The following is a 25,809-nucleotide window of genomic DNA, read 5'->3' as shown; positions in this document are numbered from 1 at the left end:
CCGAGAAGGCTGCAGTGGGAAAGGGCACAAACACTGTCAAGACTCCTGCATTTACCCTGCCCTCAGTGTTGCACTTTCCCACAGAGGCTGCTGCCATGTGCCACAAAGGGATCATTGTCAGATTTCTCATCATCACAATTGCAATTACATCCCATTATATTCATGAACAGGGACTACTTAAGAGCAAAGTGCTTTAAAACCTTTATTTTAATAAGTTTTTGCATTACACAAGAATGAGTGGTTTTGAGAACTGGTAAATGAGCTGGAGGAGAGTTGCAGGGTGAGTGTAGGGGGCCAGTGCATCACCCATGCTCTGAGTCGTTCCTCTCTGAGAACAGTTCTTAGAGCCCTGGAAGGGACTCATTTTGTTAAACACCTTATTTCTTATAATGCTGACACATAGAACTATGATTAGCTTTTCATTTAGTAAGGAGGAATGAATCACTTGTTGTTAGCATAAAACCAGGTTTAATATAGTCAGAAGTGGTCCACAGTGTAATTGCCCACAGTGTGACAAAGGCCACCTGCAATGCAGTTGTAGTTTGCCTGAGCTCTGTCAGTGCTTGTACCTGGAATATGGATCCTTTACCCACTGAGTCAGGTGAAGCTAAGAAGGTTCTTTGGCTACTTCTGGTAGCTACACAGGACTTAGGTGGCTGGGGCCATAGTAACCCTGAGAAAGAGCTAGCTGAGAAATAAGTTGAAGGGCATTAGGCCCTAGCTTATGAAAAAAAATCACCTCAGCTGCACTACTAAAAATAGATTTAGGAAATTATATACAAAAGCATGTCTGTAATTTTAACAAAGGCAGTGATTGCTACATGTTCAGTAATTCAGAAGTTCTGTAGGATATGTGTTATGTTGATCATTTTCAGACCTGGTTAAGCTGCCATTCTTTCCTGGATTGGGATTGTTTTCAATGCTCACATGAAAGAGTATTGGTTTCTCCTGTATTGTACCTGAGAAAGAGCTGCCCCTCTGTCCTGTTACTGGGGCACAAGTTCACATAACCCTGGGGTTGGCTCCATTGTTCACTTCACCCAAGCACTCCCTGCAGAAGCATCAGCTGCAGAGAGGTTGATTTCATGAGGAAGTGTAGGGGTTAATGCATATCTAATGCTACATAAAAGCTTTACCTTTATCTAAACACTCACTCTGCAACATCCAGGGTCAGACTGACAAAGGGAAGAGAGGAGGACCACCAAGAAAGACACAGTGTGGAGCAATTCCAGTGTCAGGACTTACTACTTCAAAACTTATAAAACATAACAGTTCAGTGATTAACTTGGCTATAACTGGTATTTTAAACTACAAAACTCCAACTCCCACAGCCCTGTCTGGGGAGTGCGGAGGCAGATGATGGGGACCTCTGTGTACCTCATAGAGATGGAGCCTGTTACCATCCTAACAGCTCTACGCTATATGTAAGGTGAGACCTTAAGGGATCCCATGGTGAGCTGCGGTTTTGAGTCACTCCTTCGCTCTCCTTGTGAGGGAGTCAGTAACACTCACACTTCAGAACGCACAGACAGGGCCAAAGCAGAAGGTATCTGGGTCCTAGGGCAGAGCAGAACTGTAAGCTCTGCAGAACCAGGACAAGGATCAACCCCAGGGGCATGGTCCCAGCTAACAGAACTGGTAGTTGTTGCTCTTCAGGAGGGGCTGCCCACTCTCCTCTTGCTCGCAGGACTCCTCACAGCAGCCAGAGGTATCACAGCCACTGTCTTCCTCAGCAGGGGAGGGGAGGTTGGTGTAGTCCTTGAAAGAAAAGGAAAAAAACACAACACCCCAAGTGTGTTTTGGTCCCTTTGACGGTGTACAACACCTGTTTCCACACAGGTGACTAGCTGTGGAATCCCACTACCCTCTGCTGTGCCCACAGGACCTGATTAGCTGGCAGGGCATGGATGTGCCCATGCTTTTGTGGATAACTAGTCCTGAGGGAGTGCACAGCAAATCTGGGAGAATGGGACAGAGTGCTTTGCTGGCAGTGTATCACTGCCCAGAGAGGTTTCTGCCAAGCAGCTGTGTTTCTATGTCCAGCCCTCTTTGGTCTTGGGGGGGAGTGACTTAACCCTTCAGCAAGAGGAAATCTGAATGCCTTTTTGCACTTCCCACCACTGTTACAACAGTAAGGGACATCACAAATGTTATCCAGGAGCTGTTTTCTTGTAGGGGTAAGGCACATCTCCCCCACTTCTCCTCTCCAAAGGTCCTCACCTGTTCCTTATGCACTTCCAGTTCTTTCTGGATGAAGCAGCTGATCTGGTCAAAGGTTGGTCTCCGTGTGGGCTCCAGGCTCCAGCAGGCCTGCATGATGCTGTACCTGCAGGGCCAGACAGGGACAGAGCAGTTGCATATGGTGCTGCTGCAGGGTCTGCACCCCCAGGCTCTTCCCTGCAGCACTCTGTGTGTCAGGGACACAGTACTGAGCAGTCCCTTGTCCACTCACATTTCCAAGGGAGCGAAGTCAGGCCTGGCCATCTGGTATCCCTGCTTCACCATACTGTAGAACTTGCTGTTCACCACCATGCCAGGATATGGGCTTTTCCCTGTGGCATTAACAGAAGCAGAGGTGGCTTTGAGACCAGAGGTTTTAACACTCCAGCCTTGAGGAGTGGGAATAGGAAGCCTGAACCATCACTTGGGCAGGTGCTATGCAGGGAGTCCTCAGTTAGAGCAGATGATCCAGGATCCATTGTTTTTAATGGTCCCTCTGGAAGCATAACAGTGTTTAATAGCCCTGATACACCTAGACTTTTGGCAACCTTCCTCCTTTCTTGGAAATTTTTTTTCAGAGACATTAGTACAGTAGTGAGCCACAGAAAACAAAACAGGTTTGCAACTTTGCTTCTTTCTTACCAAGGGAGAAGATCTCCCAGAGTAGGATGCCATAAGACCACACATCACTCTGCACTGTGTAAATGCAGTCAAAGATGCTCTCCGGGGCCATCCATTTCACGGGCAGGCGGGCCTGGAAGAGCAGAGAGTCCTGTAGTCTGGGACAAGCTGGCAGCTTATGCTGTACCCTGTTTGTCTTTCATGGTCCAGCCCCACCCTACTATTGCACCTTCTCTTGCGCCCATTTTGATCACTTACATTGCCTTTTACAACATAGTTTGAGTCATTCATGATGTCCCGGGCCAGGCCGAAGTCACAGATCTTGGCAACCCGTCCATCTGAAATGAGCACATTCCTGGCTGCCAAGTCACGGTGGATGCACTGGGGAGAAAAAAGCACATCTGAGACCCAGACAGCAGTCCCAAACAACTCCCTACAGCCCATGCCTGTCACCAAAACAACACCTGTAGGGGTAAGGGGAACAGGTACTGCTTTAAAAGCCCTTGTCAGAGACACCAAGTACAGACTATGGGCTCTGTTTCAAGCACTTCATTTGCAAAGTTTAGATCCTATGACATTTCATTAACTGTCCTTTAATCACTCATGGGGCTGTTATCTTCCCCAAAGGAGGAGGCTCAGAACCAGGGGCTGTTGACACTATGTCCTTATCTCTGGAACAGTCACACGGTGACTCTGACACTCTGAGCCAGCTCTGGCAGACAGCGCCACGGCCACTTTCAGTTCCTTGTCCCTGGGGCAGCAGGGATGCTGCCAAAGCAAGAAAGCTTCACAACCAAGTTCCTGACCTCATGTAAAAGCAGGGGAGAAAATGTTGAGACTAGCATGATACACAGCCCTGGGTTCCCCCCTATAACGCTGCCCTGCTGTGAGGGCCAGGGGAGACAGAACTCTGCAGGGAACACCAATCAGAATGGCCCAGGCTGTCTGAAACCAGTGAACAGAGCAGAGAGGCCCATTCACATCTGCAGCTTGCTTGAGCTTGGCCACCCCATCCAAAGACATCCCAAGCCTCCTGCAGACAGGGTGGCTGGCTCCTGCTTGGCTGGACTGGTGTTTCCCAGGTGGGGTGCTGAGGATGGTTGTCCTCTTGCCACTCACGTTCTTTGAGGCAAGGAATGCCATGCCCTGGGCCACCTGGCTGGAGAACTGTAGCAGGTCGGAGAGATTGAGGGGGCGGAGATCCTCCCTGGCTTCATCTTCTTCCTCCAAGCTTCTTCCTGAAATTCAAAGCAGAGATTTAGACTCACGGCAAACCTGGTGAGTAACACAAGCTGGGGTGTGTTGTGGTTCCCAGAGCTAAACCAGACAGGATAGGCAAAAGAAAGAAATCATGAAATCTCAGAAATGAGCCTTTGACTCACCCCTGCCTTGCGCAGAATCTGATGCTACTGAAGATGATGATGACGACACAGGTCTCATTTCAACATATGTTTCCAAACCCTGGCTGGAAAAGCCACTGTCGCTGAATGAGAAGCAACAGAGATGGGGGCAGGCTGTTAGCACCCTCCAGCAGTACCTTCTGCCTGCTCCACATCACTGAGAGGATAAACCACATCCCTGACTGCAGGAGTTAACTTACCCAGAGGCTTAAAATCAAAGGGAAATTTGGAGGTCACTCAGAAAGAGACCCATGTGCCCTTTGTTATGGGGCTGCAAGTACTGCTCCCCTTTTGTTAAGATCTTGGCTGATGGGGACCACTCAGCTTCATCCTAGCCCTGTGCCCCCCAGTGCAGGTAGCCAGAAAGTTTTGGTTCTGGTTTGTGAGAGAAGAGCCTGGACAAACTCTTGTATTTATTGTGAGATGTTCAATGACTGCTGTCAAATACTATGAAAAACTCAGAACTAGAACCAGGTGCAACCTCACTGCCTTTTGCATCCTGGTATCCTGCCAGTCCCCAGACCTTTGACCTCAATCTCTGCCTAGCATAGTGCTCTGCACACTTCTCCCAGCAAGTACCCAGGCCCTGTATTGCTCAGCTCTGCAGTCACCCGAGTTCTGCTCTTACCTGCGGATGTATTTTTTCTCTAGTTCAATGTTTTTGTAATCAGCAGCACTGTCTAGAGAGGTGTCCAGGGCAGAATCCTGGATAATTATGGATTCAGCCTTCCGCAGGAAATTCAGCAGATCTCCATAGCGACAGTACTCAGTGATGACAAGGATTGGGCCTGGGAGAGTGGCAGAATGGGTTCATTAAAAAATGATCCTGCTGTCACCTGTCCTGAGGATTGCTCTTCCTGGGAGGGCAGCAGACCCCACAGAGCTCATCAGCTCGCTCTGTGGTGTGACAGGACAGGTAAGAGCCTCAAAGGAGCAGGCCCTGGTAGGGGTCCATGGGGGAAGCAGGGCTGTGGGATGCTACCTCCATAGGTACAGGCTCCCAGCAGGTTAACAATGTTCTTGTGGTGTCCCAAGTGACTCATGATCTTCAGCTCAGACATGAGAGCCTCCTGCTCATCTGTGTCTGCTGATGCTGCAAGGTGAGAGAAGGACTTTGTGAAGGAGTGAGGGAGGGACAAGGAAGAGATGAAGGGGGAGGACAGAAAAAGGTGTAGACAGATATTTGGAACACAGAGAGGAAACTGTGTCCTCTGTGCCTCTGGCCTCCCACGTCCACAACAAAGACAGTAATGTGATTCTAGCACCTGGTACTTGTCACAGAAACATATTTAACAAGTAGGTGTTGCAGCCTGGGAGCACCAACACACTCCATCCCGCCCAAGGTTGCCAGGGCATTTCAACCTTCACAAATTGCTCTGTACTTACACTTCAGCATCTTCACAGCCACTTTGAGGACCGAATCTTCTTTGCCCAGCCCAATAGCAGTGGCTTCTACCACTTTTCCAAAGGCTCCTGCTCCAAGAGTTTTTCCTGCAGAGAGAAAAAACCAAGAAAAAGTTTGTAAGAGGCTTTATAGAAAAAGATTGAGCAGTTGTCCTGCATGCAGCCTTGAGGAGGATGTCTGGTGGGTGGGGATTCCTGCTGGGCTCAGAGAAGATGACACATCTCTCAGTCAGGAGCTGGCCAACATCCATGGGGAACTCTGCTGTGAGCAAAAGTGGTGGGGAAAGGCCATCTCCAAACATGCCTCCTCACCAGCTCTATGCCTTAGGAATGACCCCATATGCAAGAGAAGAGAAATGACCCTCAAAGCTTCCTTGGAGCAAGGGAAGATGCAGGGAGGTCAGACTCTACCATTTGCCACCCTGTGGGAAAAAGGGCAGCCAGGCCTGGTTAAGGATGCTGCTCTAAAGTCTGGGTGCATCTCTGGTCATTTGCCAGAGCTTTGGCTCTGACCCTTGGAGCATTTCAGCTCTATAAGGAGCTTCATGCCCCCAGGCAAGCAGCAAACAAGGTTTCTTACCAAACTGGAGGTTATTCCTGGGAAACTCCCATTTTTCATTGTATGGCAGCTGAGTGGGATCAATAAAGATGTAGTTATTCCCTTCACAGGCCTCAATGATCTTCCACCGCACCTGGTACTTGGGTTTCTGTAAGGAAGATACTCCAATTATTCAGTGTTCCTGTGGTTCTGAGGGTTCCTCAGCCCCAGCATTCACTCTAGCTCTTGCTCCACAGGCACAGAGGGAAGATACAGATTTCAGACCATCAAATATCTCTTGCCTTGAACCTTGACTGAGTGAAAGAGGCTTTGTGTGGACACACTGGTCCTTTTGCTGTTATGAAGTCCCCCCAAGTGATCACTTATGACTGAGGGAGGTTCTCTTGCCTCTTTCACTGAAAGCATTCCATTTGGAATGGCAGAGCTGGGAGAGCCAGCACATCCCACCAGAGCAGTGGCTGACAGTGTCCAGCTGGTGGTGGAGGGAGATGTCTCCACTGTGTCTCCTTCCTTGGTAGCCTGGTTGCTGAGCACAGCAGAACAGTGGAGCTGGTCCAGCCCCACTTCCCTTACAGGGAAAAAAAAAAAAGAAATGGAGAAAGAGAAGTAAAAATTTCTTCTCTTTTCCAAGAATCTCATGGCAGAAGTAAGCAGAAAAGGCAGATAGAAGCAGTGCTGGAGCAGAGAAGCTTCTTGAGCCCATGCCTGAAATAGGTAACCATGTTATTTATAACCATGTCCTGCTTCTCTTTGGCTTGCAAGCCCTTTCTTAAAGGTATTTTTTTCAGATATGTGCTTATACACTGATAGATTGTTTTCTGTCTCGGGACCAGTGGCCAAAGGCAGCTCTGCCTGCAAAGCTGTAGGTGCCTGTCTGAGAGGGATCCGATGGATCTTCTGACAACCAGCACCAGAACTTTGTTGCAAAATTTGCAGCCTTGATATGCTGTCAAAGGAAGGGTGCCAAAAGGGAGAGCTGAAACCCAGGAGATTTTCACCCACTGATGAAGCAGAGGTGGCTACTGATTGGTTCGGTTTATGGAAACAACAGAGAAGAAATCCAATTGCTGAAAATTAGTCTTGCAGAGAAAATGGGCCAAGTTCTTATATAAAAATAGTGACCAAGGCTTCCTGGAGACCAACTCCTTCTAACATCATCCTGTTTCCCCACAAAGACAGTTTTTATAAAGCAGGGAGGAGAATAAAAAGTAGATGCAAGCTGCAAGCTGCTTTTTTTCTTCCTTAATTCAGTCTGTGGATTCACAGTGACCAAAGCAAAACCAGCTGCAACTGACAGCACAGAGTAAGCAGCTTTGTCTGACACAAAACAATAACCCCACTGATCTCTGGGCTACATGACTGAGGGATCAGGGCAGGAGAGGTGTCGACACACTGGGTTTGGTGCATGAGCTTTGCTCTGCAGCAGGAAACTCCTGGGGGAAGCTGGGAGGGAGTGGAGGTATGGGAGGTGCCTTGCCTGGTACCTCCAAAGTGAATGATCCCTGCCTGTGGCTGCCAGTGGAGGCTGTGTGGCCTCTAAAGCTGAATAGACCTTACTATGCAACAGGGAATCTGACCTGGTTGTACTTGTAGAGGAGGAAGAGGAGTAGGAGGAGCAGCAGCACCACTGCGCCTATGCAGGTGGAGAGAATGGGGCTGAACAGCTTGTTTGGGGGAGCCATGACACTTCCTGGAAGAGGAAAAAAAAGGAGAATAACACTCTTATTTCAATCCCATCTCTGGTAGCATTTTGCCCTGCTATTCACTTCAGCTTCCCCTGTATGCAACACCCTCCAGCACTGGCCTCAGAGACAGCCTTTTAGGAGCTGTTGGCAACTGAGGGAAGTTCTTGATGCCAAACTCAAGGCTGCAACGGTTCCCCCAGTGCACCCCAATTTCCACACAAACAGCAGCAGGTCAGGCTGACTGGGGACCAAGATTTGTGCACCAAGAACAGACCCATCAAAAGATGCAACCCCTGTACTCCAGTGGGCTGAGCAGCTGCTGTCTGCACCATGCCCTGGAGCGAGTCCTGCAGTTCTAAGATGTTCATGGTGTGGTTGAGACTTTGGTCCCAGGCTACAACCCAGCCAGAAATTCCCACTTAGCTCCTAGGACTGGCAAATAATAAAGCCTCACACCACCTGTGAGGGCACAGGGCTTGTGGAATCTATTCCACCTCTCTTGCAAGACGGTGCAGATATACATGTAGGACAATGGGCCCTCAAAGCCCCCAAATTCTTCCCCACTCTGCCAAGCTACCAGTTTGTATCTTACTGGTGATGGTGACGGAGTGAAACATGTCAGAAGCGTTCCCTTCTCCGTTAATGGCCACACAGCAGAAAGTGAAATTGGCACCCAGCTCCGTGAAGGGGATGTTGCTCTCCACCTCCACCTCTTGGAAGGGCAACTTGCTCACCACCTGGGGTCTGGAATCATTCCGTAGCAATGTATAGTCCTCACTGTATCTGCAGAGACAGCAAGCAGGAGAGAATGAGTGTCCTGCTGCAGCACAGGATCTCACAGGTGAATTGCTGCCTGTGTCAAACTAAAGAGGAGACACGAGGAATTAGGACTGCAGCTCTATGAGACACACTACTCTCTGCCCAGTTAAATTCCATCCTCTCAGCAGCACATCTCTGGACAGACAGAGCCTTAGCTGCCTTTCTGTGGCTCAGCAGCGTTCTGCCAGCAGTCTCTTCAGTGGGGCTGGTACTGAGACACCATAGCCCTGTCCAGGCTGCTGCAGTTGTCTCCCATGATGCTGTAGCTCAGCAAACTTGTGCTCTGCAGAGCCTCAGAGCCCTGGAGGGGTCCCAGAAAGATGACTAGATAAGTCAGGGCACAGCTCTACAGCAATGGACACCAGAGCACTTGCCTAAGGAATCCACATGTTCCTTGGAAAAGCATGGAGAACATAAATCACAGGTGGCCAGTCTCTTCAAGCTCAGAGCTTCAGGTATAGAATGTTCTCTCTCTTCTCAGGTAGTCCCCAAGAAATTCTTCTTTTAGCAGGGCAACATCCCTGTTGCTGTTACTGAATAGGCTGTTCTATACTCTCCATTCGTTGTGGTGCTGCCCAGCAAATGCCAGCATGGCAAAGGCACCTTGGAGGGGCTCAGGCTCCTGGGCTTGTCTTACCTGTCAGAGTTCACAGGACACTGGTACCACTCAATGCGTGGGGCAGGGTAGCCAAGGGCAATGCACTGAAGGATGCTGGAGTCATTGGCTGGCACTTTGATTTTGCAGAATGATGGAGAAGCTGTAGGGGAAGTCATATAAGCAGTGACTGCTGTGACCAGAGGAAGAGCACATCCCCTGTGCTCTAGTTTACTTTTCACATGTGCTACAATAAAACATCAGCAATCCCCGAGTTACTCATTGGCAGGTTTGGACTGGGGCTTTGTGTCCTGTGGGTGCTGAGCTGGAAGCACCTCAGTTCCCCACCAAACTTGCTTCCAGCTGGGAAGCAGCTCCAGGGGCAAGCAGGGCTAAAGAATGGGCAAGCACTCACATTTCAGAGAGATACTGAAGGTAACTGATGCATTGGTCTCATTGTTGATGGCATGAAATGTGTAAAGGCCTCCCTCTCCCTCCTTCATGCGATTCAGGAAGAGCGTGTTGTTGTACCTGCTCACAGAGAGATAATAAAACCAGTGAAGAACACACAAATTTCCTCAGGGAAGCAGGGAGGGACTGATCTTCCTCAGAGGAAATGCTTTTTGCAGTTCAGCGCTTCTGAGAGGCTACAGGTGGGTGAATTTTCAGAAATAATTTAACATCCAAATCATCACCTTTGAAGGGTCAGGGGATGCTGGTCCTTCTGCCTTTGGCAGAGTGAGTTATTCCACAAAGTCATGCTCCCTCAGTGCCCACTCCCTTCTGCCCTCAGTCCATTTCTCAGCCCTCAATACAAGCAAGCGTTCACTCTAAAGCCATCACCCTTGCTAAGTGCCACAGTTCCTCTTGTGGATTATTTTTGGTTTCTAAGAAAATGAAAGGGGAATTGCCAAATCTCCCCAACAAATGGAATAATTTTCTATCAGTCTCCTTTTGGTCTCAGTTGGCTGTAAGCTTTGGAGGAACAGATCTGTGCCCTGCATTAGATCATATTCAAGTAATGCTGTTTCTGGCTTCTCTAAACATGGGGCATACAGTGCTGCTCAGTACACCCTTCAGACCTCAGAGCATGGGACAGGTCCAAGGAGCAGTGAGAGAATTAAAGTTTTCTGTACTGTTCATCCACTCCTGCAATTTCTTCCTGCAAGGAGAATGTGGACTCAAACAATCAGATCACAAATGTGATACTGACTTCCACAAGGTTTTCTAAAGAGAAGACTGCCAAATTAGAGAAGAGTGGTGTCCTCCTTGACCTGATCATAACTCCTTACTGTGGTTTGCTAATGACATTGGAAAGAGAAGACAGAAATGCAGAACAGTTCCTCTCTTTAAAATCAGATAGTTTTCTGTAGAATGGGTCTTGCCTGTCTCAAGGAAAGCATTGTTGGAAACATGCCACAGGCAGTGTAGAAGACAAAGAGCACGTACCAGTTGTTTCCAGAGATCATTTGGCCCTTGATTATGGTGCTCCTAGAGTTCTTCAAGGGGTTTGTGTGTTCCCAGCCCCAGTGGAGAAGTTTTGGGTAAGCTTTAATGTGGACATGCAGACTCAGACTCTCTCCCAGAGCAACCTCCTGGTGGGTGATTTCCCCTGGGGTAAGGATCACGTAACCTCTCTCTGCAGGATGGAGAACATTATGACCATCAGCAGGCATGACCAGAGATCTGGAACAAACTTATACCAGCTCCATAAATGGATCATTATTGGAAAGGGCACCCTCAGCTGGAAGACTGCAGGAGGGAATGAGACATTACACAGGTTATGTTGCCAATGGATTACTTTTAAATTTGCTTCTTTGTCATGGAAGCTTGGTTTATACCACCTGAGGACAGCTAGAACAACTTAGTGAACTCTCATGGGGAGAGAGGTTTTGCATGTTGTATCCTAAGAAGTGATGAGGCAAAAACTGTATCTTCTAATCATTCATAAAAGATGGGCCCTTTTAGCTAAACTTTTGGCTTCTCACTTGGAAACAACTCATTCCAAGCCCTCTTTCTGAGCCATGGTATGCAGCAGCTTTGGATCAGCAAACCCCAGCCTATGAGCCGAGAGGATGAATTTTCCATCTTGAGATACAAACAAGTGTATAATAGAACTGAATCCTCTCATATGGATCTGTGACTGGAAGAGACAAAAGATCCATACTCTGCTCATGTGGCTCACCCTTCCTTTAACCAGCCTTTCCTGGTCTTCAGCATAACCTTGCCTCATTCTCTTTTTGTTGTTTTAAACCTCTTTATAAACATCCAGAACCAGAAATACATACTCCTATCCCTCAAGATGTTAAGGGAACAGCAATTCCTTTCACAGCAGCTCCATGTGAGCCTTCAGACACACATGAGAATTATGTTTCCAACAACAAAACTAGGAATAGGATGGAGGCAGAAGCAGCAAATACTCAAGGTTTGGTGTGATTCAGCCTTCCTGGTCTTTTGGGGAAGCACTCACCTACCACCTGAAGCACTGTCGAGGCATTCCTGAATCCTACTGAATTGTTAGCTATACAGGTGTATTTCCCACTGTCTTCCCTGGTCACAGCTGGAACGGACAGGGTGTCACTGATGAAGTAGTTACCATTTTCAAAGTCAAGCTTTTTATTTCTCACAACCTGTCAGGCAGAGAGGGAACATCAGACATTGGAAGGGCAGAGGATTGAACTGAACATTTAAGACAAGTGCACACACCCGCCCCTGTTCTGGACTAGAGAGCACATCACTGAGAGCAATCTGTGTGGAGACCCATAGGCATATTAAACCCAAGTACCCAGCAGGGCAGATGTTCCACAGCAGTTAGATTATAGCTATTGTCAGCCTTCTGACTGCAACATGGCCTTACACTCTGTGATCTGAACAGCCCTTGCATGTTATTTCAACTCTAGCAAACTTTATCTAACCATCTAGCAGCGGAAATTCAGCATCACAGTGATTTTGAAACCTCTTCCCTTTTTTCACTTGTATCTTTTCTCTGGAGAATTGTGTGTCCTGAACATGTTTGCTGCGTTATAAACTCTGGCAGGGCTGGCTGAAGAAATGTTGCCCTAATATGTCCAATGAACTCAGCTGAAACAGCATATTCTCCTCTTTTGCACCAAGATCCTGATAATGGGCAGGTGTTTCTTAACCCTGTGTCATCCCAAGGAAAATATAGTCAGATTTCTACAGCTTCAATAGCAGCTTTGGTTGGGTAGTTCAAGGCTTTGCTGTGGGTGACATGGATCTGGGCAGTTCTTACCACCCTATGTCCCCCACTTTCCAGGAAAAAAACCAAACCCCACTGAAGCTGCACAACTTACACTCTTTGCTGCTGTCACCCATCTGATGGAATACTTGTGGGAAGGAGCAGTTACTCTGCAAGTGACTTGGAAAGGTTCACCCACGATTCTCACATGGTCTATGGGGTCCATCACCACCAGTACAGGTTGATTTGGTGCTACAGGAAGGTAAGCAGAGGAAAATTCAACATAAGCTGGTCCAGTGATCCTGTGTGCTTTGGACACTCCCCAGGACCTGACTACCTTGGATTGTGAGGCACTGGCACAGGTTGTCCAAAGAACTTGTGGATGTCCCATGCCTGGAAGTGTTCAAGGCCAGGTTAGAAGGGACCCTGAGCAACTGATCTAGTGGGTGGCATCCTTGCTCATGGCAATGAGTATGGAACCAGATGACTTTTAAGGTTTGTTCCCACCCAAACTATTCTATAATTCTATTCTATAATTCTACCTTTTTTCCATCCTCTTTACCCTTGGCCTTATCCTTCCCTAGTGATCACTCCCTTTTGTGCACGTCTGTGAGAAGCAGCACAGGTGGGGGAGAACACAGCAGTCAGAACTGTGGGTTGAAAGGCCAGGGGAAGCTTCTACCATGGTTACAGAGGGAACATCAAGGCCTGAGGACTAGCAGAACATTGGAGAGATTGGTGGCACTTTTCTCTGGTCTGTGATAATGCCTGTAAAGATTTGAAGTCAGCTGAACCTATGGAAAAGCACCTGAAGGAAGGAGTTTGCTGATGGAATTTGGCCTCCATTAGGCACCCTTTGGAAACTGCAGGTTCAGGAGGTCTTTTCTTCCATGGGTAAGGAGGTTTTCTTTAACTATCCACTGTGACCAGCTTAGCTATTGATGGCCCTGAGGACAGGAATAACACCAATCCCTTACCTTCTTCCATAACCAGTCTTATTCTTGGTGAATTCCTTATTTTTCCATTTATCACTGCTTGGCATCTGTAATAACCTTTATGCTTGCTTTGCACATTGTATAATCTTATTCCTTTCTCAGCACTGAAAGAGTAGTTGGTTCCAGGTGGGAGAGGAGAGGCACCATCCATTATCAGAGTCACATTGGATCCATACTCAGGGGCCGTGACGAAACAGGGGAAATCAACATTAGCACCTTCAGTGCCAGCGACCCGGAATTCTGGGGTATACCACACGTTATTGGGATCTGCAGAAGAGAAAACATAGGCTTGGGAACAGGATCAGAAAATGCACTGAAGCTGAGAAACACATTCCAGCAAAGGCAGGTCTCCAGCACTGCTGCCCAGTGGGAGTTTGAGGTTGGGGCAGCCCCGCTCAACGCCTGCCTGACTCAGCCTCCAAACACTCACACAACAAGCCCAATCCCAGCTAAGCCATTTGAGGAGGTCACAACAATCAGCTCACAAATGTACATAGACAGGAGAGGCTGAGAAGTCTGTTTACCTCTAATCAAACTTTTCACCACAGTGTTAGCTTTATCAGACCTCCACCTTCCCTGCCCAGGACAGTACCCTGGTAGAAGGGAAGGGGTGAAGAGGAGCTACCACAGTGTAACTTCTTCTGCAATAAAAGAATACTTGGGGCTCAGGTCATGTCGTGAGGATGTGATCCATGTGACTCTCTCCCTTATTTGAGGCACTGGCAATATGGTTCTCTGATCTGAAGATCTCACTGCTCATTGCAACACTGAACAGACTTTCATCTCTGGTTTTTCACGAAGGGAAGCCACAGCAGGAGGAGGGAGAGATCCAGACCATTCCCACATATGCACGAGATGCAGTTCTGTACTTGAGCCCGGCACTTCAGCCCCATTTTACGTGGACTTACATGGTTGTGGGTGAGTCACTGCCCCACTAGGAGCCTGCACTGCTTCCCAAACACATACACACAACCATGGCTATAGAAAGGACCTGTGTGATGGCTGTGCTCCCTGGAAGGAGGCTGCTCTGGATGTGGGAAGAGAAGCATGGTTACCTCGCACAAACAGGTGGACAGCTGCAATGCCCTGGTCACTGCTGTTGACATAAACACATCTATAGGTGCCAGTATTCTTGTAAGTGGCCTTGGGAATACTGAGTATGCTGATGGTGTGGTTACTGAATGTATTCCTTTGCTTAATCCATTCAACTTCAGACTCTCCTGTGCAGTGCAGGATGACTGGATCACCCGTGTTGACAACCAGAGCAGGGAGGTCAGGGCTGATCACTGGTGATGCTGAGCCTGAATGGGAAAGAGAAAGTGAGGATGCAAAAAGGATCCCTGAAGAGGAGTTCACACCACTGAGTACAGAGTAGCTCAGGAGCAGGCTAAGCTTGGGATTCAGACTGGCTTTTTGTCTCACATCACTCCACCCATTCTCTGTCCCACCAGAACGATATGGTCTGATACTCCAAGGAATGAATTTCAGGGAAGAAACATCCCCCCTGCCCTTCCCCCTTCCCTGCCATGTGAACATTTAGAGCTCTGGGACAGGAAAAATAATCATCTGGAGCTGATTAGGGCAGATGCTAGCTTGGAAATTGTTCCTGTCGGGTTTTGCCTCGTGCAACAGTTTTCCTTTAGTGGCTGAGCTGGAGCTGCTGTGTGAGCTGGGTTAGCACAGAGCACCATTTGGTGGCGTTTAAGTCAAACTTGGTGGGTGGGGCTTTCGGTTGCACTGGTGCTGGAGCAGACCTGGAAAGCTTCTGCAGAGTGGGTGATCAGTGCACGTCCTTTGGGAAGACTTTTTGTTGCCAAGTACTGGATTTTGAAGCGCAACTCCTTACGTGCATCATGGAGTCACACACCGCATTCTCCTTGCAGGTATCATCAAAACAATAAGAAGTGAATCATTGTTGTTCCTATTGGGGAGAGGAAACTGAGGCACAGAAAAGCTAAACAGCTGAGGAAAGCCTATTGCTGCAGTTGTTCATACAGCATACCAGTCCTGCAGACACCAACATCACAACCAGCTGGATTTCTGATGCCATCTCCACTTTGAAGATGGCTCCTCTGCTGGCTGAATAAAGGGGAACCAGGGTCCTATTCCAGCCCTTAGTGTCAGAGGGAAATATTTTTTCCCTGTTTTGCCATGTCAGCGAGTTCTTTGAGTCACCACCTATATTTAGGGTGGGGGAAGTGTGAAATGAATCAGTGTCGTGGGGCTGGGGAAGAAGTGGTGCTGCCACCCCCATGCCTGGCCTTCAGGGAGGACAGGAAACACATTGCAAATGGCTATCTGTGCTCGGGGGGCTCTGCACCCCCCTCAGCCTCTATCCAGGGCTATTCTCCCACTTCTGCTTTCCTTCCTGGTTGGTAACCCGTCCTCAAATCTTAAAGGGACACACACCCTGGTTCAAATTATACTAAACATAAAGGTAGCTGTGCAATTTGTAGAGGTCACTGCAGGCAGTGACTCTCCTGCCATGGACAGTGACCCTGTAACATCCAGCAGAACACACTCCCATCCTCATCCACCCCTGATCATAGCTCAGTTGATGAGGAAGACTATGGACAAAGTACAGATGTGTGTCCTGTGCTACCAGCTGTGCTCAGGGCTCTAACTCCCAGAGCCCACACACTAGAGCCCAAAAAGCATTATTTAAGCTGTCTTGGGCTAGTGACTCCCTCTTGCAACAAAGGATTGAGAATATGAGACTTAAGGCCCTGGAGAGTGTTGCTGGTGTGTGACAATGACACAGTTGCCACAGGGAAACTCAGACAAGGCCTGGATCAAACTCATTGGCCCTCTGGGAAGAAGCAGAGGACATGGATCTTCAGAGCATGGAATATTTGACTGTTTATATATTTTTTTTTAAATGTGATGCTTTTATCTTCCTGTGGAAAGAGGAAAAGCCTCACTTATTCCCAGAGTGGAGAAAAACATACCCCAGAATCATTTGCAAAGCCACATTTTCCACATATCTGTGGCCCAGCATTCCTCCCCTTTTTGCTAAGCTGTGATTTCTACTGGGACTCAACTTTTCTGCTGCTTTAATTTTGTCACTGGATCCTTTTCCCTCACCTGCTCTCCACTTTGGCTCTCTCTCCACATGCAGGGCTTCAGCACCACTTCACAGAGAGCCAAGCTCTTTGACTCACAGCTGCATTCAAACTGGTTAAGGGAAAGACTGTGTTGTAACTGGTGCTTGTTTTGCCCGCAGCAGGAGAAACCAAAACAAACAAGAGTCATCACTCTGCATCCTTTTTGTCATCAGTTTGCAGTTACCACTGAGATGCTACGGCCAGAAAATGCTCTGGGTAGGTGCTCTCCAGAACAGTGAGGATAAAGCCTTCAGGCTGTCACTGGAGACTCCCATCAACAACACAACCACCACACAAGTGGAGTGAGGACGGACAAAGCAGAGACATTAAATGCAGGACAAGGCAAGGTAAAGGTCACCCAAACACCCACTCCTCCATGCGTGCTGGGGGATTGAGTCAGATCAGCGGGTCCTTTTCCAGAATGGGGAAGCAGGGCTGATGGAGGAGGCTCTCTCCCTACTGACCAGTGTGCAATCTTGCACGAAGCCCAGGGATGTCTCCCTGCTGCTCTGCAGCAGCTTCCGCAGCACTGCCAGTAACTGCTGGCCAGAGGTTTTACCACACTCGAGTTGTGTAACCATGATCTCTCCTTACAGCCACAGGCTCTGTGTCTGCCTCTCCCATGTCAGCCAAAACATTGCTTTCCTCTGCTGAGGGTTTGGTGAGGAAGGAGAAGTGAAGGCTGGCAAGACAGAATTTTTACCACAGAAGCCAGTCATCGGGGTGACTTGGTCCTGGGGAATAACTAGGTTGAGGTCTGGCCCTAAGAGGGACCCATACCAGACCTGAGTCCCCTTGTCCCAGCCTCAAAGATGGCAAGGAAAAGTTTGGTTTCTGAGGACCCCTTCCCCATAGTCATTAACAGTATCAGGTGGGTCAGGGGAGAAGAAAAACATGCTCATCACAGCTGTGCTTCTTCTACCTCAGAGTTTAGATCATCCACAGTAAGAAAACAAAAGCCAGTGGTCACACTGCATCAGCCCTGGGTACTCTCAGAAGATGCACTTGCAACCCAAGAGGTAGGAGAAGGAAGCCACGCTCTGACTCCAGCTTGAGGCTATTGCTCTGGAGAATCCTGGCATGCTGCAGATGGCCAGCAGTGCTGGTACTCACACAAATGTGTGTCTAACTCCCTAACATGGCAGACAGTGCCTGATGAAGATGTCACAGCTGGTTATCTGCACTGCCAACTGGCTCAAGGAACCTTCGGAGAGATCCTGACAGCTTTTTGTCATGATCTCTCACAAATCTGTATCAGACCTGCCTAGTTCCTACAATCTTAAAAAAACACTTAAGAAATTAAAAACCCTGCACCCTTCACAGCCCAGCTCCCAGCACAGCAGACCCAGCAAAAGCCTGCTCAGCATGTTGAAGATGGGACTTGAAGTGCAACAACATGCAGTGCAACAGCAAGAGGGATGCAAATTTCCTGGTCTGAAAATGTGAGTGCTGCAGTGGCTCAAGAGGGATACAATGCCTCTCTTTACATGCTGATTGCTTTTCCCCTAGGTTGCCCCCTTTCAGGGAGGACTTCACACCAGTCTCATTGTGTCCCCAGGCAAGCTCAAAAGAAAAATAAGGGAGAGTGGACCTGAGAGGATGCCATCACTTCAAAATGCAAGATTAGTAATACTGGTTTTCACCTGTTTGGCTGCAAACCTCCAAACAGGCTTAGTGACTCTTTCTTGAGCCTGATGGGTTATTACCTCTTGGCCATCTCCACAGACTCAAAAAAACAGGCGTATTCACCTTTTCCTTCTTGGCTGCCTGACTTCTGTTTCCATCACATCCTGGCTCTACAGCCCTGTTGTGTATGCCAGCACCACCACAAAACAGGGATACTCAGACACTCCAACTGGGCACAAGGTGCTTTGGGAGGTGCCACTGCAGCTGACTTTCCCAGATCTTTTACCTGCAGACCAAGCATCTCTAGCCCTTGCCCTGTTTGAGCAAAGAGTTATTTCAGGGACAGCTTCCCTCAGGATACTTTTTGCTGAATTGTTCCTTCATCCTAAACCCTGTTGAGACCCAAACAAAGCAAGGGAAATTTCTCTTTCCCATCTCCCCACTGCCAAGGCTCTTCCTGTGCTACATGCACCTTTCCCTATGGGGAGCACAAGCGCTATGGGGAGGGGCTGAGGGAGCTGGGGGTGTTCAGCCTGGAGAAGAGGAGGCTCAGAGGTGACCTCAGCACTGTCTAGAACTACCTGAAGGGAAGTTCTAGCCAGGTGAGGGCTGGTCTCTTCTCCCAGGCACTCAGCAATAGGACAAGGGGGCACGAGCTTAAGCTCTGCCAGGGGAAATTTAAGTTGGAGATCAGAAAAAAATTCTTTACAGAGAGAGTAATCAGGCACTGGAATGGCCTGCCCAGAGAGGGGGTGGATTCACCATCCCTGGAGATTTTTAAACGCAGATTGGACATGGCACTGAGTGCCATGATCTAGTAAATGTACTAGAGTTGGACCAAGGGTTGGACTCCATCTCAGAGGTCTTTTCCAACCCAATCAATTCTATGATTCTATTCCCCTTGGCCTTACCCTGGCAGTGCTGCAGGCAGCCAAGAGCAAGCCCTCAGCACAGCCAAGGCTCCTGAGCAAACGCAGACCAGCAGCACACCCTCTTTCCACCACTCCCTTCCCTCTGTAATTGCAGCCAGCTCTGGATGGCCTTCAGAAAGCTGCTGCAGCCAAGTCTACATGAAATGCCAAGCTGGTATCTCTTCCCTGCTGTGCCACAGAACAGACATGTTCTCTCTGTCTGTGCTGAGGCTCCTTGAACCTGCCCACAGCAATGGCTTCTTCATGCAGCAGCCTCCAGACTCAGGGACTGTCCCAGCTCACAGCAGTCTTCTGGGAGACACCACAGGCAGCCTGGCCTCACACTCCAGCACCAGGGGCTGAGTACCTGTTAGTCCAGTTTCAGCACTGCCTCATCCCCACCAAGGCTCTCACCCCTCTGCACTTGAGGAGGGTTGGAGCACTCAAACCAGACACCCAGGAAACCCTTGCCACATCCCAAAACACCCTTGGAGTGACATGGAGACACTGCAGGGGCTTTGTGAGTCAGTGTACTTACCATGCCAGAAGCCAGCTGTGGTGAGCAGCAGGAGGAGAGCAGGACACATGTCCCCAGGGACTGTGGCGTCCCCAGCGTGGAGTGGGGATGCAGCTGAAGGATCCTCTCAAGCAGCGGGTGCCTCTCCTCGTGGGCACCGTCCCCAGCACTCCCCTTGCAGGAGCTTCTCCTTTCTGAGTTGACCACAAGTTAACAAATTCCCTATTTTGTTTGTTTTTGAAACAGAAGGGGGAAAAAAAGTAGCAGGCAATGGTTTGATACGTCACAGGTGACACACCCCCCGGCAGAGGTGGGGCCATGCACGCACCCCACTGCGGGGTCCCCCTGCTGCTGGGGCGTCACCCTCCAGCCTCAGAAAGGGGCCCAATCCCAGTCCACTCCCCAGGGCTGGCAGGGGCCATTGGACCTTGCTGGGGTTTGGGACAATCTCAGTGTGCTCTGGCTACTGCCACCCCACAACACAGGACTCTGTACTCTTTCTTCTTGCATAGGAACACAAAGCACCTGGCTGGGACCTGCCTTGAGAGCAGTGGACTTCTTCTAACCTGAGTCCCAGTAGCTCTTGCTGGCTTTGGGATCTGAGGACCTCCATGGAACATGGCAGACTCCCTCACAACAAAGCCACAAATGCAATTCAACCTGGACCAGCTCCCAGGTGGGAAGAGGCCTGTGAATATGCCAAATTATTTTGTGTTAACCAAGAGTGTTATCCCCAGTGCAGACAGGGGTCCTATGGCCCCATGCCTGCTCCACTACCCTCCCCAGCAAGAAGATATAGAATCATAGGATCAGCTGGTTTGGAAAAGACTTCTGAGATCATCAAGTCCAACCCCTGATCCACTACCACTGCAGTTACTAGACCATGGCATGAAGTGCCACATCCAGTCTCTTCTTAAACACTTTCAGCAATGGGAAATCCACCACCTCACTGGGCAGCCCATTCCAATGTCTGCTCACCCTCTCTGTAAAGAATTTCTTCCTAATATCCAACTTAAACCTTCCCTGGCAAAGCTTAAGGCCATGCCCTCTTGTTATACTGATAGTTGCCTGGGAGAAGAGACCAGCCCCCACCTGGCTACAACCTCCCGGTAGTTGTAGAGAGTGATCTGGGTCTCCCCTGAGCCTCCTCTTTTCCAAGGTGAACAACCCCAACTCCCTCAGCCTCTCCTCACAGGTCTTGTGTTCAAGTCCCTTCACCTGCCTTGCTGCTCTTCTCTGGACTTGCTCCAATATCAGCCTCATCAACCATCATGTACCTCAACATCCTTCCTGAACTGAAGGGTCCAGAACTGGACACAGCACTCGAGGTGTGGCCTCACCAATGCTGAGTACAGGGGAAGAATTACTCCCTTGGACCTGTTGGCTACACTGTTCCTGATAGGCCAGGATGCCATTGGCCTTCTTGACCACCTGGGCACACACTGCTCATGTTCAGCTTCCTGTCAATCCAAACCCCCAGGTCCTTTTCTGCCTGGCTACTCTTCAGCCACTCTGTCCCCAGCCTGTGCTGCTGCAGGGGTTGTTGTGGCCAAAGTGCAGGACCAGGCACTTGGCTTTGTTGAACTTCATCCCACTGGAATCAGCTTGTTCAGGTCCCTCTGCAGAGCCCTCTTGCCTTTCAGATGATCGACGTTCTCCCCCAGCTTGATGTCATCTGCAAACTTGCTAATGGTGAGCTCAATCCCCTCATCCAGATCATTGATAAAGATGTTAAACAGAACTGAGCCCAACACTGACCACTGGGGGACAGCACCAGCTGGATGCAGCCCCATCCACCAGAACTCTCTGGGCTCCACCATCCAGCCAGCTCTTAATGCAGCAGAGAGGAAAAAGCAGGGGAAGGGAACACACCTTACTTAACTGCTTCTGCCATGAAATAACCCTTAGCACAAACACCACAAAATTATCAGTTGACTTCAACATTCTGTTTAAGAGGAATCCTGCAGACTACACCATTAGATGTCATGATCTGGTTTGAGACAGATTGACAACCTGGTTCATTAAGTGGTTCCTTGAAAATGAGATTAAGGCACTCAATGCCAAATATTGAAGGTCAAACAGATAATTTGCTTTATTCTAACAAAAACAAGCAATGGGGAGAGCAAAGAGCAGAGGGAGAAGGAGAGAGGAAAAGTGAAAGATAATATGAAAAGCATAGAAAAACTTTACCAGCAGTCAGAAGCAGCACGGTGTGTACAGGCTGCCAGGCAGGGGCAGGCAGTCGGGGCAGGAAACAGCAGGCAGGTCCTCACCTGGAGCAGTGTCGGCACCCGAGGAAAAGCAGGAGGCAGACGAAGGAGGCAGGAGACACAGGCAGGTGGAGCGCAAGAAGGAGGAGGCAGAACAGAGTGATGAGGAGTGGCACCAGCAGCCAGCACATGACCCTACACAAGACCGCACCTGCCCCCGGGCACCTCTGGGTGCTGTCTTAATACCCTCTGCTGGGTGTTTACTGGTCTGGGTAGACCTTTCTGTGATGTCCATTGGTTAAGCTGCTAGTATCCTGGCTGGCTGGCTCTGCCAAGGGGGGAAATTTAATCACTTTTGCTGTAGACTTTCCAGGGACCCCTCCAAACACTAGTGGAGCAGCCCAGCTCGTGGAGGGTTGGCTTTACAAGGAGCTCAGCTCTTTGCAGCTGAAGCAGCTCCAAGGGAGGTAGTGTCAGGTGGCTTCAGCTGCCTTAGTGGGTTTGCAGGGGGCTAAGAAATAGTAAAATTGACTGTGTTTCCTGAGGCACTGGTACAGCAACCTGGCTAACACATTCCTGCAGATCCCTCCCTGCTTGCCTGGGCAGGGGAGACACACAGAGCCCCAGCAGGAGAGCTGAGAACCTCTTAGCACCTCCAAGCCTAGGGCTCAGAGGGATCCTGTGGTCAGCCCCTGGGAACAAGCAAAGACCCTTCCTCCCCCAGAGCCCATCCCACCCAGCTGTGCTACCCTGCTGGTGGGGAGGTCTCCTGAAGCTGCTTTATTGCTGACAACCTGCAGGCACTTTCAAACAGTAATTAGGCGGTTAACTAATTAGCAGTGTTAGTAATTGGCAAAGTAGACACTTTGCTAACCCTTCACTAGACTGTGTCTCTTCCAAAACAGGGGTGAAGGTAGTCTTGAGGCAAACCAGTTCTCCCAGGGACACTCAAGTCCACAGGATCAGCAGGTCCAGTCAGAGCTCTCTTCTGTGTTTCTGGATGACTTCATGCTGCAGCAGGAGTTGAGGGCTGTTCACAGCAGTTTCAGGGTGGGAAGTGATGGCCACCACCTGACAGTGCTGAGGAAGCACAGGGGAGGAAGGTCCAGCCAGGGGACTCTGCCAGCTGCCCCCCCTGCAGCTCCAGTACTGGGGAGGTGACAGGGACGCCAGCATGGGCAGAAAGAGAAGGACTGTTCTGAAATGCACAGAGGTGGCTGTTGGATCTGCACTTGGAATGCCAAGTTGCCAGATAGCAGGATGCCCTGGACACTTCCATACCATGGGCTGGAGGGGAATGGACTTCTCCAAAGGGGCAGTTAGAGAGGTCCCAGATAGATGAGATCTTGGGGCCAGGAGATGAGGGCACGGCTGACTGTGCTGGAGATGACTAAGAGTCATGGGAACATGGAGAGAGCTCTTGGGTTTGGCCAGAGCATGGCTGGAGAGCACGAGGTAGTCCAGAGAGAAGGAAAGACAGCTTTTGGCGATAGAATGTTTCCTCTCAGCAGTTTTTCCTGGCAGGATTCAGGGAAGAAGAACATGAATTGGAGGCAGAGTAGTGTTCTGGGGGGCTCTTGCCCAGAACTGGGGGGCTGTTGAGCAGCTGGGCCACAGGGGATGTCTGCCTGATTATTCTTTCCTCCTTTTAAGCCAAAGGGGCTTTTTAAAGGATGTTTGTTTCCCTCCTTCTTCTTTTCAAGTCGGTTTTTTTTTGTTTGTTTTTTTCCAGGAACAAATGCCAGCTCAGAGAGAACTGACTCACTAATGTGAACAAGTACTAAACCAGACAGGTTTAACAGAGAGAAGGGAAACAATCTCTCAGCCTCTCTTCTTTCTGAGGGGACCCCTTGCAGAGCATCTCTGATGGCAGTGGTCCCAAGGTCACAGCCTGTACTTACAGACCCCCAAGTTGGATTGGGACAAGCTGTTTGATGGGATCCCTGTCTCTTTGGTGGCCCTCTCTTCCTGTCTGCAGGCTGCACCCCAAATCCTGTGTGTGCAAGCAACAGTTCAGCCACAGGAGTGCTGATGGGGCTCATGTGTCCAGGCAGGTCTGAGCACGGGGCAGGGATGTTCCCAGGGGAGCTGCAGTCTTACTTTGAGCCACTGGAAGCCCAGGGATGTCCGTGGAGGCTCTGATGGTCAGAACAGTGTGGTGTGAAATGGTATAGAACTTGCTCAGTGCCTGTTTAGCTGCAGCCTGGCTGTGGAAGGGGGAGTGGAGGCTGCTGTGAGCCCTGACAGGCATCCAGAGCTCAGGATTGTTCTCCCAGGCTGGGAGCAGAGCTGGGCTATTCCCCTGCACTGAACACAGCTGGCCATGGTGTCATGACTGTCTGAATTGCCCTGCAACAATCTGGGGACACACGTGAAGCACCCATGTCCTGTTGGTACTTGGCTGTCAGTACCCAAACACCTACAAACCTTGACAAGGGTTTGACACTGCAGTCTGAGCTTCTCTGCTTCCCTGAGCTCTCCCATGAGGTGCCTGTCTCATCACTGGAGAGGAGAATTATTTTGGTGTGGATAAATTGCCCTCCTGGGGGTCCCCATGTCTGCCTACTCGTTTCTAGCCCTCTGACCCCACCTTAGTGCATTCCAACATGCAAAGTGCCTGCCAGGCAGGGATGTGGCAGTGGGAGCCCACTGGGTTCAGGGCTGAGGTCTATCAATTCTATCTGCTTCCCCCCAAGGCTTAGCTGCAGCTTCTCTGGAAATGAGGTGAATTTTTTACCCCTGCTGATTCAGCTCCTGGTGAAAAATGTCCTGACTGAGCTGTGCCAGGTGACTCAGAGTATATCTGGGGAGAATCAGCCTGAGCTGGTCAGGGAGCCTTCTAGCCTCCTCTCTGGCAAAATGAACAAAGACAGGAACCCAGGACAACCCATGCTGGAAAGGGAGCCTTGCTGGGACTGGAACCCACCTCCAGCAGCCAGTGCCTTGGGCCCTTGGGTACACAAAGGGTTTCCAGGAGCTGAGGGAGGCACAACTGCTGCCAGTGGAAGCTGCATCATGTAGCCTGAAAAGAGGGTCAACATCAATGTTTGACCTTCAGTTCAAAATCCCTCTTCACAACAACCCTGTGCTTTCCAAGCACATGGCTCAGAGCAGCTGCAAACAGCTCTGCTCTGCAACCTGGGGTCGGTTTTGGAGGATCAGTTTAACTGGAGCCAGAGAGAGGAGAAAAATGGACTTAGGAAGTGTCTGTCTGTCAGTCATAGAGCTGGAGGACTTCAGTGCTTCTGGAGAGTGAATGAGAGATGGTGAGGGGAGTGGGGGTTATATGGATCTGAGGGAGTGATGGTGTGGCAGCCAGTATGTTGGAGTTGCATCTTTTAAGGTTGTCAGTAAATCCCTCATCCTAGAGGGAGGGGAGGAGACCTGGACATGGGGAGCCCTGTGTACTGCAATGTCTTCCTAGTATCCTGCCCCACTGCTACCTCCAGTTTCTCCCATAGCCCTGAGATATTAAACTATGTGGCAAAGTCAACAGTGCTGTGGTGTCTCCCATCTCCTTCAGCCTGGCCACTGTTCAGCCTGGCATCTTCTGCATCCCTACCCTGATCTGAGCACAGACCTGAGGAGCACATCAAGTCCTTAGTTGGAGCTGCTGGCCCAAATTCCTGCCATTGGGGATATACAAAGGAACAGTTTCCAGTATCCTTCCCTCTACCCATCTGCAACACAACCCACTGGCTGACCAGAGAGGTGAGGCAGATCCTGCCCTGCTTGCAGCCCCTTTACCTTACCATGTCCTTGGGCTCAGCTGTTCCTTGTGTGCTTCTCTCTGCCTGGCTCCCAGCTTGGCTTTCACTAAGCACTGGGGTCACGCACAGCGTATTAACATGCTTAGCCTTCACCCACGAGATGGTTAAGCTGTATTCCCAGTCCCTCCTGAGTGGGAGCAACCAAAACCAGGCACATAAAGGAAGAGATGGAAG

At 49.6% G+C, this 25,809-nt stretch overlaps 1 protein-coding gene across 1 annotated transcript; it reads right to left on the bottom strand.

The window, feature by feature from the left end:
• Positions 1-189: 189 nt before the first annotated feature.
• Positions 190-19,909, bottom strand: CSF1R (colony stimulating factor 1 receptor). Its single transcript, XM_071570388.1, has 21 exons — positions 19,677-19,909; positions 14,553-14,798; positions 13,480-13,764; positions 12,618-12,754; positions 11,774-11,933; positions 10,753-10,942; positions 9,719-9,834; positions 9,346-9,466; positions 8,482-8,672; positions 7,782-7,894; positions 6,226-6,352; positions 5,628-5,732; positions 5,224-5,334; positions 4,870-5,029; positions 4,224-4,324; positions 3,961-4,079; positions 3,100-3,222; positions 2,863-2,974; positions 2,453-2,552; positions 2,221-2,326; positions 190-1,758 (listed from the first exon to the last, which is right to left on the bottom strand). Exons 1-21 carry the CDS (start codon positions 19,723-19,725, stop codon positions 1,627-1,629), a joined length of 2,904 nt encoding a protein of 967 aa, XP_071426489.1. The 5' UTR covers positions 19,726-19,909; the 3' UTR covers positions 190-1,626.
• Between the last annotated feature and the right edge of the window lie 5,900 nt (positions 19,910-25,809).

Source organism: Pithys albifrons, chromosome 15 (genome assembly GCF_047495875.1).
Source record: "Pithys albifrons albifrons isolate INPA30051 chromosome 15, PitAlb_v1, whole genome shotgun sequence".
NCBI lineage: Eukaryota > Metazoa > Chordata > Aves > Passeriformes > Thamnophilidae > Pithys > Pithys albifrons.
This window is presented reverse-complemented; position numbering and strand designations above follow the sequence as displayed.

Excerpts from the sequence above, each read along its gene's own strand:
- CSF1R (XM_071570388.1), bottom strand. The coding sequence starts at position 19,725 with ATGTGTCCTGCTCTCCTCCTGCTGCTCACCACAGCTGGCTTCTGGCAT. Across the intron at positions 12,755-13,479 it reads AAGACTGGTTATGGAAGAAG|CACCAAATCAACCTGTACTG; the intron begins GTAAGGGATTGG and ends ACCTTCCTGTAG. Across the intron at positions 5,733-6,225 it reads CAGGAATAACCTCCAGTTTG|GAAAAACTCTTGGAGCAGGA; the intron begins GTAAGAAACCTT and ends TTCTCTCTGCAG.